Raw genomic sequence first — 16,180 nt, forward strand, 5'->3', positions numbered from 1 at the left:
TGATTGCAGTGCCTTGGGCTGGTGCTGTGCTGCTGAGCTGGGCCGGGCTTGTGGGACAGAGAGAGCTCGTGGCAAGAGGGCCGTGGTGCAGAGAGACAGCTGTGGCCAGGAGCAGCTCCTCTGCACAGCGCAGCAGGGCTGGGGGCACTGCCTGCAGAGACACAGTGCTTAAAGGCAGGCAGAAGTGGCAGGATGCACAGAGCTCACTGGGGGAGAGCACTTTCCAGCCCTGAACCCGGTAAGTCTCTGGCTGGAGGGCAATGCAGCTGCAGGTCCTGGAGGAAGGAGAAGACGGGAGTGTAGGCTGGGTTGCCCAGGGCTGTAGTGCAGAGCAGGGTCCCTGCTGTGCCCCAGGGGCTGTGTGATAGGGCAGAGCCTCTGCTGCTTGCCAGGCTCAGAACTCAGCCTGCCTGGGGATCTTCCCAGGGGTTTGGGCAGAGGAAGGGCAGTGCAAGGGCTGCCTGCAAAGAGAAGGCACTTTCTGCACTCTCTGCCCGCCTCATCTTGCTCTGATTGTGGTGTCGGCTCTATGTTAACGGGGTAGTTGGATTTGCACAAGTGACTGAGCTTCCTATTGCACTGAACGGAGACATGAACACATTAGTGAAGATCCTCAAAATATCCCTTCAGTTCTCTCTGCTTACAGGGTGCACCAGGGCTTTTCTGAGCTGTTCTTTAGGAGCTGCAGACAGGGAGATGTCTCCGGAGCTGTCCCCATCCCCAGGAGGTTTCTGCAGGGCAGAGCTGGGCACACAGCAGGTGGGATGGGGGCTGTGAGCATGGACGGGAGGAGACGTAGGGACAGCAAAAGAGCTGCTGGCAGAACAGCTGCAGGCAGCAGGGACATGGGCAGGCAGTGAGAGGGAGCTGCTCCCTCCCTGCCATCCCCTGAAGTGCAGGCGCCTTCCTTGCAGCAGCCCCTGGTCTCCTCTCTTCCCCTCACAGCTTCTGTCATGGCATGTATAACCTGGGGGGCTGAGAATATGGGGTGTCTGAACCCTAAATCTCTGTGTCAGTAGACACATTTGCTGCAGACCCCCTCTACCTTCCTCTGTGGAAGAAGGCACAGAATCGGAGAATCATAAAATACCCTGTGTTGGAAGGGACCCACAGGGATCATCGAGTCCAACTCCTGGCTCCACAGAGGTCTTACCCCCAAACTCCTACCATATGACCAGAAGCACATTCCAAATGCTTCTTAAACTCCAGAGCTCTTGTCCCTCTGCTGTCTGTGCAGGGCAGATGGCACAGGGCTATGAGAACAGGCTCTACCTCACCGACACCGCAGCCTCTGCACTGGGTTGGATCCGCCCTGCCTGCCCATGCCTGCTTCTCTCCCTTGCCCAGGGTGCCAGCTGGTGGAGCCTGATTCTGACAGGGAGTGCTGTGCACGGCGGGTGAAGCAGGAGGAGATGCTCCCTGTTTTCTCCAGCCAGACACGCATGATCCACCTGCTGGTTTTGTCTCCTGGGTATTGAACAGGGAAGATGCACACAGAGGCACACAGCCAAACACCCCTCACTCAGCAGAGGGAGCCACTGCCCAGGAACCTTCCCTCTTGGAACCTCGAATGGAGCAGAGTAGGCTCATTGGGAGCTGCTGGGCAGAGGAGGCTGCAGTGTACAGGACGCTCAGCAAGCAGAAAGCAGGGCTCCAGACAGGGAGAGACACAAAGATCCTCTTAGAAAGAGGGAATGTGAGATTTTAATTGGGTATTAACTGATTTTTGCTCACAGTCATTACTCATAACACACCGTCTCACTCTCTATATATGTTTTGTTTCTCATTTCGCAGTCTCCTTGACCAAAGTCAGCAAATGCCCAACATCAGCTGTGTGAGCGAGTTCCTCCTGCTGGCATTCGCAGACACGCGCGAGCTGCAGCTCCTGCACTTCGCGCTCTTCCTGGGCATCTACCTGGCTGCCCTCCTGGGCAACGGCCTCATCCTCAGCGCCGTAGCCTGCCACCACCGCCTCCACACCCCCATGTACTTCTTCCTCCTCAACCTCGCCCTCCTCGACATGGGCTGCATCTCCACCACTCTGCCCAAAGCCATGGCCAATGCCCTCTGGGACACCAGGGCCATCTCCTATCAAGGATGTGCTGCACAGGTTTTTCTGTTTGTTTTCTTGATTGGGTCAGAATTTTATATTCTCACCATCATGGCCTACGACCGCTACGTTGCCATCTGCAAGCCCCTGCACTACGGGAGCCTCGTGGGCAGCAGAGCTTGTGCCCAGATGGCAGCAGCTGCCTGGGGCAGTGGCTTTCTCAATGCTGTCCTGCACACGGCCACTACATTTTCCTTGCCCCTCTGCCAAGGCAATGCTGTGGACCAGTTCTTCTGTGAAGTCCCCCACATCCTCAAGCTCTCTTGCTCAGACTCAGACTATTTCAGGGAAGTTGGGCTCATTGCCTTTAGCTTCTTTTTAGGTGTTGGTTGTTTCATTTTCATTGTGCTGTCCTATGTGCAGATCTTCAGGACTGTGTTGATGATGCCCTCTGAGCAGGGCAAGCACAAGGCCTTTTCCACGTGCCTCCCTCACCTGGCCGTGGTCTCCCTGTCTATCAGCACTGCCACATTTGCCCACCTGAAGCCCCCCTCCATCTACTCCACACACGTGGACGTGGTGGTGACAGTTCTTTACTCGGTGATACCTCCAGCAGTGAACCCACTCATCTATAGCATGAGGAACCAGGAACTCAAGCATGCACTGAAGAAGCTATTCCAGTTGTCTTCCAGAAGCAGTTAGCTACAGCTCTTCTGTTACAATGGGAAAAAGTCACAAAAAAAAAAAAAAGCCATAGAATCATAGAATATCCTGAGTTGGAAGGGACTCATAAGGATCATCAAGTCCAGCTCCTGGCACCACACAGGTCTACCCAAAAATTCAAACCATATGACTAAGGGCACAGTCCACATGCTTATTAAACTCTGACAGGCTTGGTGTAGTGACTACGTCCCTGGGGAGCCTGTTCCAGTGTGCGACCACCCTATAAGTGAAGAACTTCTTCCTGATGTCCACCCTAAATTTCCCCTGCCTCAGCTTGATGTCATTCCCTTGGGTTCCATCACTGTTGATTACGGAGAATAGATCGGCTCCTGCCCCTCTGCTCCTCCTCATGAGGAAGTTGTAGACTGCAATGAGGTCCCCCCTCAGCCTCCTCTTCTCCAGGCTGAACAGGCCCAGTGCCCTCAGCCGCTCCTCATACGTCTTCCCCTCTAGGCCCTTCACCATCTTCATCGCCCTCCCCTGGACACTCTCCAACAGTTTAATGTCCTTCTTGTACTGTGGTGCCCAGAACTACACACAGTACTCAAGGTGAGGTCACACCAGGGCAAAGTAGAGCAATACAATCTCCTCCCTCGACCGACTAGCAATGCCGTGCTTGATGCACCCCAGGATACGATTGGTCCTCCTGGATGCCAGGGCACACTGCTGGCTCATATTCAACCTCCTTTCAACCACAACCCATAGATCCCTCTCTGTGGGGATGTTCTCCAGCATCTCATCACCCAGTCTGTATGTATAGCCAGGGTTGCCCCATCCCAGGTGCAGGACCCAGCACTTGTCTTTGTTAAACTTCATGCGGTTGGTGATTGCCCAGCTCTCCAATCAGTCCAGGTCTCTCTGCAAGGCCTTTCTACCCTCAGCAGAATCTGCAATTTCTCCAAGTCTGGTGTCGTCAGCAAATTTGCTCAGAACACCTTCTAGTCCTACCTCCAAATCATTTATAAAGACATTGAAGAGGACTAGCACTAAAATGGAGTCTTGGGGGACCCCACTGGTGACGATCCACCAGCCTGATGTGGCCCTATTTACCACAACTCTTTGTGCCCTACCCTTCAGCCAATTGCTCACCCGTTGCATGATGTTTTTGTTAAGTTGTATGCTGGACGTTTTGTCCAGTAGGGTCCTTTGAGAAACTGTGTCAAAAGCCTTACTGAAATCCAAAAAGATCACATCAGCTGGTTTCCCTTGATCGACTAGATGGGTGATATTCTCATAAAAGGAAATCAAATTTGTCAAACAGGACCTACCCCTCATGAACCCATGTTGGCTGGGACCAGTGACTGCTTTGTCTCCCAGGTGCGCTTCAATAACTCCTAGGATAATCTCCATAATTTTACAAGGAACTGATGTGAGACTGACAGGCCTGTAGTTGACAGGGTCTTCTTTCTTGCCCTTCTTGAAAACTGGGACAACGTTTGCCAGCTTCCAATCTACTGGGACCTCTCCAGATTCCCAAGACCATTGAAAAATTATTGAGAGAGGTCATGCGATGACATCAGCCAGCTCTTTAAGCACCCTGGGATGGATCCCATCTGGACCCATGGACTTGTATGGATCCGGGTGGAGCAGGAAATTCTGCACACGCTCAAGGTCTGTTGGGAGTTTGTCATTCACATTGGCATGGTTCTCCAGTTCAGGGCACCCAGGGTCCCAAAGCCCATCATCAGCATTGAAGGCAGAGGTGAAGAAAGCATTAAACGTCTCTGCTTTGCCTATGTCCTCGTCTGTGAGGAGACCTTGCCCGTCAAGTAAAGGACCTATGTTTTCTTTGGTTCTCCTTTTTTTTGTTCACATATCTAAAAAAACATCTTGAATTGTCTCCCACAGATGTGGCCAGCTTCAACTCTAGTTGAGCTTTGGCCACACAATTTTTTTCCCTACGAACGCGAACAGTGTCCCTGGATTCCTTCCACATTGCCTGACCCTGCTTCCAGCAGCCATACAATTTCTTGTTATGCCTAAGCTCCAGAAGAAGATCCCTGGTCAGCCAGGCCGGCCTTCTGCACTGCCTGCTTGACCTCCAATATTTTGGAATTCCCTGATCATGTGCTTTTAGGAGGCAGTGCTTAAAGGCTGTCCAACACTGATGGATGCCAAAACCTTCAAAAGCAGCTTCCCAGGGGCCTTGCTGACTAGTTCCCTGAGCAGCCTGAAGTCTGCTTTCCCCACATCCAGGGCTGAAGTTTTGGTGGCAGTTTTCCTTCTGTCACCAAAAAAGTTTAAACTCAACTGCTTCATGGTCTCTATGACTAAGACGGCCGCCAATTGCCATGTCTCCCACAGGACCCTCTCTGTTTTCCAGCAACAGATCAAGGAAGGCACCTTTCCTGGTTGGCTTTCTTAGCACCTGCACCAAGAAGTTATCATCTAGGTGCTTTAAGAACCTTCTGGACCTGCTCGTGTTGGCTGTGTGATATACCCAATTAACTTCTGACAAGTTGAATTCCCCCATAAGGACAAGGGTAGTTGATCTCAAGGTATGTCTTAGTTCCTCAAAGAATAATTCATCGGTGTCATCATCCTGGTTGGGTGGTCTGTAATAGACTCCCACGATGACATCCCCTTCATTTGTTCATCCCTTAATCCTTACTCAGAGGCTCTCAACTTTGCCATCCCCAACTTGAAGCTCCCTACAGTCTAGCCCCTCCTTCACATACATCACCACCACCCCCACCTCCTCACCTGCCCTGCCTGTCCCTCCTGAAGAGCCTGGAGCCATCTATTGCAGCACACCAGCCATAGGACTCATCCCCCCAGGTTTTGCTTATGCCAATGATGTCGTAGCTGTGGGACTGGGCCAAGACTTCTAACTCATCCATTTTATTCCTCATACTGCATGCATCTGTGTAGAAGCACTTCAAATGCACTTCATTGCATGCAGCACCTTGTGGAGCTGACCGAAAGGCCTCACTGGCACACAGTCCCTCTGATTCTAGTGCACCATCACCAGCTCATCACCAGCATGCCTGGTTTTATCCCTTTCCCCCTTCGACTCTAGTTTAAAGCCCTATCTATCAGCCCTGGCAACTCCTGAGCCAAAATCCTTACCCCTCTCTGAGAGAGGTGCATCCCATCTGGTGCCAGTGGAACCGGTGTCACATAGACTTTCCTGTGATCGAAAAAAAAGTTCTGTTGAATGCACCAGTCCCGAAGCCATGTATTAATGTGATGAGTCTGTTTGTCAGCATTGATCCCCCCTTATCGGAAGGACAGAGGCAAACACAACCTGTGCCCTTGATCCTTTAAGTAGTCTCCCCAAAGCCCCAAAGTCCCTTTTGATTGCTCTCAGGCTTCTCTTTGCTACCTTTTCATTTCCAGCCTGAAAGACCAGTAACAGGTAGTAGCCGGTGGGCTGTACCATGCACTTAACTTTCTTAGCAATGTCTCTTCTCCGTGAGAAGTCTGTGGGTTGGGCCCAGTTGTCATATTGGGCCCTCTGTCCCTTTCAGAAGGGAGTCCCCCATGATGATAACCCTATAAGCCCTAAGAAAAAGGGATGGAAAAATCTACCGCCATTCTAGAGGCACAGCTACAAGAAGTGAAAGGAAAAATATTGGCAAAAAGGTGTTCTGAGAATATTGTTTCTCCAGTTTCCAGCAGATAGTCCTCCAGACACACTAATGAATACTATGAGCAGGACTAGAGAGATCCTGCCTCAAGCCAGGGGGAGAAAACAGACAATTGTGTGCTATTCGACTTTAAGGATTTAATGGCTGGCACATCAGGCCCACAGCAGAATCAGGCTCTAGTGGACAGCGGTGCACAGTGTACTGTGATGTCATCAAGGGCCAGAAGCCATTTGTATTTCTGGAGTGACAGGGGGATCCCAGCAGTTAACAGTGCTGGAGGCTGAAGTGAGTCTCACAGGGAAAGAGTGGCAAAAGCATCCCACTGAGACTATCCTGGAGCCTTTGTGCATCCTTGGCATAGACTGCTTCAAAGAGCAAGATCCAAATTTCACTGGTGGGTTTTTGGCATAGCTGCCTGGGAGATGGAGGACATTAACCAGTTGTGTCTACCTTGCCCACTCTTTCACAGGACCCTTCTGCTCTGGAGGTGCTGATGGCCAATGAGCAGCAGGTGCCAATCACTACCAGCCGTGCACCTGAGGCAGTATTACACTAACAGAGACTCCCTGATTCCCCTGCATGAGCTGGTTCATCAACTGGAGAGCCAAGGACTGATCAATAAGACTCTCTCACCCTTTAATAGTCCCATATGGACAGTGCAAAATTCTAATGGTGAGTCAAAGATAACGATGGACTTCTGTGGCCTGAATCAAGTCCCACCACCACTGGCTGCTGCTGTGCCGGGTATGCTAGAACTTCATTCAGTATGAACTGGAGTCAAAGGCAGTCAAGTGCTATGCCACAATTAATATTCCTAATGCATTTTTGTCCATCCCTTTCACAGCAGTACACAAGCCACACTTTGCTTTCACATGGAGGGGTGTCCTGTCCACCTGTAATCAACTGCGCCAGGGCTGGAAACACAGCCCTACCATTTGCCATGGGCTGACCCAGAGTGCTCAAGAACACAGGGAAGCTCCTGAACAACTCCAGCATGCTGGTGTCATAATCACATGGGGCACCACAGCAGAAGAAGTATTTGAGAAAGGGAAGCAAATGTTCCGAATCCTTCTGAAAGCTTGTATTGCATTTCAACCCATTGTCTTTTTAGGGGTGGTTGTGAGATAACAGCCATGTGGTGCCGAGCTGCCTGCCAGGTTAAAGCACATCATGTTTGACAACCACAGTTTAAAAGCACTAATCACCCTTTCAAAAGTCATTTCCCCTGTGTTCAGAGAAGGGCAGTTGGTGATGTGTTCAGTGTGCTTCAAACACCACACCTCAGCAGAGACCCTGCTGCCTTCGGGAGCTGTCAGCCCTGAGGCCTTGGGGACACCTCGAGGGAGCCCAAGGGCACAGAGCAAGTGATGCCATGGTCGGGTGCTGTGCTGCTGAGCTGGGCTGGGCTCCTGGGCACAAGGGGAGCTCCTGGCAAGCGCTGCAGAGAGACAGCTGTGCCCAGGAGCAGCTCCTCTGCACAGTGCAGCAGGGCTGGGGGCTCTGACAGCAGCTGGCACACAGACAGGAGAGAAGGAGAGAGGGCTTGGAGGCACTGAGGAGCGCAACAACAGAGGGCAGCGTGTGGCAGGACACATCTGCAGGCTCTTGACACCGTGAGGCTCTGGCAGCAGGGCACTGCAGGTGGGGTTGCAAGAGGGGTCTTCTACAGCTGGCACATCCAATGGCTGATAGTATCTGTCAGGGTGGGCCTCACTGTACTTGTAATTTGGACTAGGAGATACTTTAGAGAATGGCATTTATGAATGGGCGTTTGAAGAGGAAGACTGTGGCTTGGTTAGTCTGAAGACGAAGGCTTTTTTGGATTCTCTGCTTTAAGATTCTTGCAGTGGAGTGGAATCTGAGTGAGTCTGAGCACACAGCTTGTGCGATGGGGTCTGTTAGCATGAACAGGGAAGAGATGTGGGGACAGAGAACCAGTTCCCAGCAAGGACATGGGCAGGCAGTGAGAGGCAGCTCCTGCCAGAAATGCTGTGTGAAGGAGGGCTCAGGCACTTCCCTGGGACAATCGCTGCTCTTCTCTCCCACCAGCACAGGGCAACTGAGACCAGAACGGATGGACGGACTGGCTGTGCTCTCTGTAGTACACTCTGCACTAGAGGAATAGTATCTGCGACTCTGAGGGTCCACAAGGTTTCACTTCTACTGCACCAGGAATGACAGTATGGAAAAAAGAAATTGCCACAGAGCTTCTTTGCTGCTAGGGGACTTGGGAGCAGCAATTTGTTCATATCAAGAGTTGAAATAATCTGAGAATACCCCATGTTCCTCTTTACTTTTTTTTATAAGTAAGGACTGTTAACTACACTGCCCACAACAGAGTCTCCTGCTCCCAGGGACACCCTCAGGCTACATCAGTCAGAGCTCATGAAATGGACCTGACTAAAGTCTGCTTAATAGGTTGAAATTGAATCAGATATCAACAGATAATTTTGTTGTATTTTCTTACTGCCTTTTCCCTCCTTGGAAGAAACCCATGGCCACAACCAGCAAATGCCCAACATCAGCTCAGTGAGCGAGTTCCTCCTGCTGGCAGTCACAGACACGCGTGAGCTGCAGCTCCTGGACTTCGCGCTCTTCCTGGGCATCTACCTGGCTGCCCTCCTGGGCAACGGCCTCATCCTCAGTGCCGTAGCCTGTGACCACCACCTCCACACCCCCATGTACCTCTTCCTCCTCAACCTTGCCCTCCTCGACCTCGGATCCATCTCCACCACTCTGCCCAAATCCATGGCCAATGCCCTCTGGGACAACAGGGCCATCTCCTATCAAGGATGTGCTGCACAGGTCTTTCTGTTTGTCTTCTTTATCACAGCAGAGTATTCCCTTCTCACCGTCATGGCCTACGACCGCTACATTGCCATCTGCAAGCCCCTGCACTACGGGAGCCTCCTGGGCAGCAGAGCTTGTGCCCAGATGGCAGCAGCTGCCTGGGGCAGTGGCTTTCTCAATGTTGTCCTGCACACGGCCAGCACATTTTCCCTGCCCTTCTGCCAAGGCAATGTCCTTGAACAGTTCTTCTGTGAGATCCCCCAGATCCTCAAGCTCTCCTGCTCAGATGCCTACCTCAGGGAAGTTGTATTTATTGCTTTTAGCTTTTGTTTAGGCTTTGGTTGTTTTGTTTTTATTGTGGTGTCCTATGTGCAGATCTTCAGGGCAGTGCTGAGGATGCCCTCTGAGCAGGGCTGGCACAAAACCTTTTCCATGTGCCTTCCTCACCTGGCCGTGGTCTCCCTGTTTGTCAGCACTATCATGTTTGCCTACCTGAAGCCCCCCTCATTCTCCTCCCCATCCCTGGACCTTGCAGTATCTTTTCTGTACTCCATGTTACCTCCAGCAGTGAACCCCCTCATCTACAGCATGAGGAACCAGGAACTCAAGGATGCACTGAGGAAATTGTTTGAATACATATTTGTTAAAAAAAAAAATTATGTGCCTTTACGTTCTGAGTTTATCTCAGAAACAGTTAGGAAAGCAATTTGGTTTTATTTTTCTTGATAAATATGTTCTCCAAGTTGTGGTGTCGATTTAATTAATGTCATGTTAGCCTCCTACCTGTTCATTTATCTCTTTACTTTTCATAATTATCTCATGTATATCTAAAGCCAGGCTTTCTGTGTAGCTATAGACAATAAAGAAGCAAGCAGAAATTCATAGGTCTCAGCTGCAGTGCATTCCCATCTCCTGTGAACTAGCAAAGAAGCTATTTAAAAACAAAAGCATAGCAAAACTGTTTGTGACAGTGATGCTTGACCACTTCCTTGAAACGGGGCCTCAATAGATGCAGCAGATTTTTAGGAGGACAGACGTTTTCACAACGGGAGCCCACCTCTCCCCTCTCCTTCCATTTTCCACCTTCTATTGCTGAGTGTGACATCATATGGTATGGAATATCTCCGTGGTTGGTTTAGGTTAGCTGCCCTGGTGATGTCCCCTCCCTGTCTCTTGTGCACCCGCAGCCTGCTGGCTCTTTGGGGAGGGAGGATTAGAGGGATTCCTGATGCTATGACAGTACTGCTCAGCAGTAGACAAAACACAACCGTGATACCAGTGCTGTTCTAGCTACTCAAGCAGAGCACAGCACTGTGTGGGCTTCTACAGGAAAAGTTAACTCCATCCCAGCCAGGCCCAGTACGCTCACATATTGAAAACACAGCACCACAGGGGCTGCTCTGCAGAGAATTACTTCGTCACAGTCAGAGCCAGTGCAGGGCCACACACTGGACAAGAAGGCTCCCTCTGAGCTCTGTGGGGAGTCTGGAAGGTCCTAAGAAGCAGCAGGAAGACTGAAGAAGACCAAGGCCCATCTGAAGGTTGGCTTATTCCCACCTGGGAGGCAGTGCTGGGCAGTGGGAAAGGCTATGAGAAAGACATGTGAGAAGACCATGAGAAACAAGGAAATATCACTGCCATTGCCCCAGGCCTGCAAAAAATCACTCACCAGACTTCTTTTCTGGGGCTGTGTGAGCCCAGGAGAGAGCAGTGAATGGAGCCCACGGAGCGTGAGCCTGTCTGAGGTGGACTGAGCAGAGCTCAAGTGCTCAATCTGGTGTGAGCAGGCAGAGGAGAGCTCTGCAGCCCCAGGGCACACAAAAGCCCCAGCAAAGAAGCCTGGTGAGGGATTCCTTGCAGCCCTGGGGCAATGGCAGTGACCCCATGAGCTGGGTCTGCCTCCCAGCCTGCCCAGCATGGCCCTGCAGAGTGTCCCCATGCTCTGGGCACCACAGCCCCCTCGCTCAGCAGAGCACCACTGCCAGCTGGGACTGGGGCTGGGGCTTGGAGGGTGCTTCCCCTGAATGTCAGCTTCAGTCTCATGGCTTCTGGATAAAAACATGATCTTCACTGTGCCCAAGGAGCTGAGAGACTGCCAACAGGCATGAGGCTGGAACATTGCCTGCAAGGTCCCTCCTGCCCTAGCACCTCCCACGACTGGCACGGAACTGGCTTCTGAGTGTCAGAGAGGCTGGGAGCCCAGCAGGTGTGCCATGAGCTTGGAGGATCACAACCAGATCACTTCTACCTGGGCAGGTCCTGGCCCAAAAAGGGGGTGTTTTGTAGGTGTGGTATTATAAGCTCAGTGGTGCCTCAGAAACACTAAGTCCAGCAGGAAGTGAATGGCTGTTAAATGGCATGTGAGGTGACTGCTTTCTGAAGTAGCTGACAGGTCACCCTTGACTCCTGGCTGGGATCTGTGCCTTTAGGCTCACATCTGCCAGTGTCCATGGTTTGGGCAGCAGAAGGCACTTGCTGTGCATGTAGTTTCTGAGATCGGCTCCTTCTAAGTACCTGGTAGGCCCCATAGTGGAATAAGTCTTGGGTAGGGGTTGTCATGTCAGAGGTGTCAGCTTTTGCCTGAAGTCATCCTTTAGGACTGCTTTCAGTTTTTGACACAGAGGGGGCCACTGCCTCCAAGACGCTTGCGGCAAACTGAACCATGCATGAGGGTTTGGAAAAAGATAGCCTGGGTGCAAGGAAGCCATTCCATATCCAAAAGTTGGAGGCAGGAAACAAAATTTTGGGGTGGTACAAGAGCTGCTGGGCACATTGTGCACGGTTTACCTACAGCCTTTGTGTTCTTTTCCATCCTGACTTAGGTGCCACGTCAATCTCAAGAAAGGAGTAACCAACAGATATGAGACAGATACTCTGAGATCATGAAAGCCATCAGAAAGCTGCCCCTAAGAAAATGACTGATATGGGGAAGTCAGGAGAAGCCTGGCCAGGAGAGATGTGAGATTTGAGGGAGGGAAAAGGAGTTTGGCCAGCAGAAATGAATGATTTCTGTGAGGTTCGAACATTCAGGCAATGTTAATTTTGCTGTAACGCTGACTTAAAATAGTCATGTAAAGCCCTTGCACTACTTTAATCACTGACATTAATTGTCAATTCTAAATGCTACTCCACACCCTGACAGGAATCCACTACTCTTATGCCTGATGTCAAAGTATCCCTTCAAGCCAAAACTCAGCCCATAGCCCCTTTTCCTTATCTTTACTCTCTTGCTCATCCTGATCTGATCAGCTTGTGGGCCACAAGGAGGAGATTGGTGGGAATGCTCTGAGGAGCTCAGCTCTGCCTCAGCATCTCCTGCCCTAGGAGGAGGATCATAACTGTGGCAGGGACTGTGAGGTCACTTCTGTCTCTGCACTTGATATGGCAGCAGCAGGAACGTGTCACAGAAAGGGACTGGGAGGTCACTTGTGTCTGGAGGTGGCAGGTCAGCCTTGCCTTCTCCCTGGGATCTCCACTTTTGGGCTGACATCTGGCAGTGGCCCTGCTAGGCCAGCAGAAGGCACCTGCTTGGCATGCTGACAGTTGGCATTGCTTCCTTGCAACACTGTGCAGGGCTGCGGAGGTGTCAAAATGAAGTTCTTCTAGTAGCATCACAGTACCCACCACATCCCACAGACCCCAAGACTAGCCCTGAGCCAGACATGGGTGTGCAGGGTCTCCTCTCCCAGTGGCCGTGGTCAGGCCTTGGCCCTTCAGCTTCATTAAAACCAACCAAGATTTTTCTCAGCACAGTGCTTTGCCTGTCTGTAACCATGGCCTCCAATTTTCTGCCCTAACAAGGCCCTGGGGAGGCTTTGTTAGTAACAGCCCTCAGTGGGGCCCATTAATACTCCAAGTCACTTCAGCTTTTCCTTCTGACTTTAGCTTCTCAAGTGGTTACATCACTCTCCTCTCAGTACCTCAACTGAGTACAGGGGGACAATCACTTCCCTGGACCTGCTGGCCACACTGCTTCTTATGCAAGCCAGGATGCTGTTGGTCTTCTTGGCCACCTGAGCACACTACTGGCCCATATTCATCCGACTATCAACCAGTACTCCCATGTCCTTCTCTGCCAGGCAGCTCTCCAACTACTCATCTCCCAGCCTGTAGCTCTGCTTGGGGTTGTTGAGCCCCAGGTGAAAAACCTGGCACTAGAACCCCAGAAAACAGAAGAGCAGGGAGCAACCTCTTGGCTATGTTCCTGGCAGCAGCTTTGGAGAGGCGTCCAGGCTTCTGGGTTTGCCCAGAGCAAGACCCTCCTGTTACTGTGGTGCTATCCGGGAGGCCAGCTGTAACCCAGGGCTGCACAGTGCCTGCTGCTTCCTGCAGTCACAGGGATGCCACTGCAGAGAGAACAGGACTGTCACCAAGGCCTATGAGATCTGACAGCTTATCCGAATAAAAGAGCACAGGAGAACACACTGAAAGCCAAAAGACAGCAGCAGTGACAAGGCCACGTCCTGCTGCTGGCCATGGCCATGGCTCCAGAGAAGCAACAGCCCCCACCCAAACTCCATGTAGCAGCTGGGCTCTTGGCCCTGAGCCCCTCCTGTGTGCTGGGGCTGCTACCCCAGCTCCAGAGGGGATGGAAAGAGATGGCAGCTGATAAAATGTAGTTCTGATGGTTTTTTTTGTTTTGTTTTGTTTTTGTTTTTAATTTATTATGTTTCTCTACATAACCTGCTTCTTTCAATAATTAGATGACTGGGTCACTATAAATGAAAAAATAGAAATAAGAAAATCAGGTAGCAGGTTAAGGATAACATAATATAAATCAAAAGAAAAAAAATGTAGAAAATATTTATAGAGAAATATAGTAACAAAAATTTTCCTCACAGTTCCTGAAATAATCATGGAACTCACAAACATTATTGATTGCAAAGAAGCATGTATCCAAAGAGTTTCCTTACTGCATCCTTGAACTCCTGGTTCCTCATGCTGTAGATGAGGGGGTTCACTGATGAAGGAACAACTGAGTAGAGAACTGACACAATAAGATCCATGGATGGGGAAGAGAGGGAGGGGGGCTTCAGATAGGCAAACATGGCAGTGCTGACAAAGAGGGAGACCACAGCCAGGTGAGGGAGGCACATGGAAAAGGCTTTGTGCCGGCCCTGAGAAGAGGGCATCCTCAGCACAGCCCTGAAGATCTGCACATAGGAGAAAACAATGAAAACAAAACAACCAAAGCATAAAGAAACAGTAAGAACAAGTGCCCCAGCTTCCCTGAGGTAGGCATCTGAGCAGGAGAGCTTGAGGATCTGGGGGATTTCACAGAAGAACTGGTCCACAGCATTGCCTTGGCAGAGGGGCAGGGAAAATGTGTTGGCCGTGTGCAGGACAGCACTGAGAAAGCCACTGCCCCAGGCAGCTGCTGCCATCTGGGCACAAGCTCTGCTGCCCACGAGGCTCCCATAGTGCAGGGGCTTGCAGATGGCAACGTAGCGGTCATAGGCCATGACAGTGAGAAGGGAATACTCTGCTCCAACCAGGAAAGCAAAGAGAAAGAGTTGGGCAGCACACCCTTGATAGGAGATGGCCCTGTTGTCCCAGAGGGCATTGGCCATGGCTTTGGGCAGAGTGGTGGAGATGGATCCCAGGTCGAGGAGGGCGAGGTTGAGGAGGAAGAAGTACATGGGGGTGTGGAGGCGGTGGTCACAGGCTACGGCACTGAGGATGAGGCCGTTGCCCAGGAGGGCAGCCAGGTAGATGCCCAGGAAGAGCGCGAAGTGCAGGAGCTGCAGCTCGCGCGTGTCTGCGAATGCCAGCAGGAGGAACTCGCTCACAGAGCTGATGTTGGGCATTTGCTGACTTTGGACATAGAGCCTGCGAAATGAAAGAAAATATAAAGTATAAACTCTTATGAGTAAAGTCTCTGACTAAAATTCCCAGTAAAAGCCTTACATTACCCGTTTCCAAGAGGACCTTTGTCTATCTCCTTGTCTGGAGTCCTGCTTTCTGCTTGCTGAGCGTCCTGTACACAGCAACCACTTCTGCCCATCAGTCCCCAGTGGGACATCTCTAATCTAGTGAAATGGTTAATGTCATTGCTGTGGAGGCACACCTAAACCAGAGGGCACATCCAGGAGGGCTGCTCTGTCCATTCCCTGGTACCCAGCTGCTGGCTGCTTGCAGCACTCACCTGCGGGATGGATGCACACAGAGGTTGTGCTGAAAAACCACATCCCCTTGTCTGCAAGTCCTAAAGAACAGCTCAGAAAAGCCCTGGTGCAGTCTGTAAGCAGAGAGAAGAGAAGGGATATTCTCAGGTGCATCACTAACTTGTTTGTGTCTCAATTCAATGGAATAGGAAGCTCAGTCACCAGTGCAAATCCAACTACGCCGATAGCATAGAGGCTGCCCCACTACCCTGTTAATATAGAGCCTACCCCACAATCAGAGCAGGAAGAGGCAGGCAGAGAGTGCAGAAAGTGCCTTCTCTTTGCAGGCAGCTCCTGCCCTTCCCTTCTTCTGCCCAAGCCCCTGGGCAGCTCCCCAGGCAGGCTGAGTGCTGAGCCTGGCAAGCAGCACAGGCCCTGCCCTGGCACACATCCCCTGGGGCACAGCAGGGACCCTGCTCTGCACCGCAGCCCTGCGCACCCCTGCCTGCACCCCCGGCTTCTCCTTCCTCCAGGACCTGCCACTGCATTGCCCTCCATCCAGAGACTTACTGTGTTCAGGGCTGGGAAATGTTCTCCCCCAGTGAGCTCTGTGCATCCTGCCACTTCTGCCTGCCTTTAAGCACTGTGTCTCTGCAGGCAGTGCCCCCAGCCCTGCTGCGCTGTGCAGAGGAGCTGCTCCTGGGCACAGCTGTCTCTCTGCACCAGGACCCTCTTGCCACGAGCTCTCTCTGTCCCACAAGCCCGGCCCAGCTCAGCAGCACAGCACCAGCCCAAGGCACTGCAATCACCCCTCTGGGGGCTTTGCTGATGAGCCCACAAACCTCAGGCACTCAGAGACAATTGAAGACATCTCTGCAGAAGCCCAAGTCAGAGGCAAGTTTCCTGCAGTGTCCCCCTGAGGG

The 16,180-nt window shown here is 51.6% G+C and overlaps 3 protein-coding genes across 3 annotated transcripts; 2 read left to right on the forward strand and 1 right to left on the reverse strand.

Annotated features, from left to right (window-relative positions):
• Window positions 1–192: 192 nt before the first annotated feature.
• On the forward strand, window positions 193–2,752 carry LOC311216319 (olfactory receptor 14C36-like; the record flags this gene model as incomplete). Its single annotated transcript, XM_084297864.1, has 3 exons — window positions 193–238; window positions 1,348–1,471; window positions 1,795–2,752. The coding sequence occupies 3 exons, from the start codon at window positions 193–195 to the stop codon at window positions 2,750–2,752; spliced, it is 1,128 nt and encodes a 375-aa protein (XP_084153990.1).
• A 6,122-nt stretch (window positions 2,753–8,874) lies between these two features.
• LOC311216320 (olfactory receptor 14C36-like) lies at window positions 8,875–12,039 on the forward strand (the record flags this gene model as incomplete). The annotated part of the gene is made up of 2 exons (XM_084297865.1): window positions 8,875–9,779; window positions 11,976–12,039. 2 exons carry the CDS (start codon window positions 8,875–8,877, stop codon window positions 12,037–12,039), a joined length of 969 nt encoding a protein of 322 aa, XP_084153991.1.
• Window positions 12,040–14,024: 1,985 nt separating this feature from the next.
• On the reverse strand, window positions 14,025–14,960 carry LOC311216321 (olfactory receptor 14C36-like; the record flags this gene model as incomplete). The annotated part of the gene is made up of 1 exon (XM_084297866.1): window positions 14,025–14,960. The coding sequence occupies one exon, from the start codon at window positions 14,958–14,960 to the stop codon at window positions 14,025–14,027; it is 936 nt and encodes a 311-aa protein (XP_084153992.1).
• Between the last annotated feature and the right edge of the window lie 1,220 nt (window positions 14,961–16,180).

Source organism: Netta rufina, assembly GCF_964035555.1.
Source record: "Netta rufina genome assembly, chromosome: 18".
NCBI lineage: Eukaryota > Metazoa > Chordata > Aves > Anseriformes > Anatidae > Netta > Netta rufina.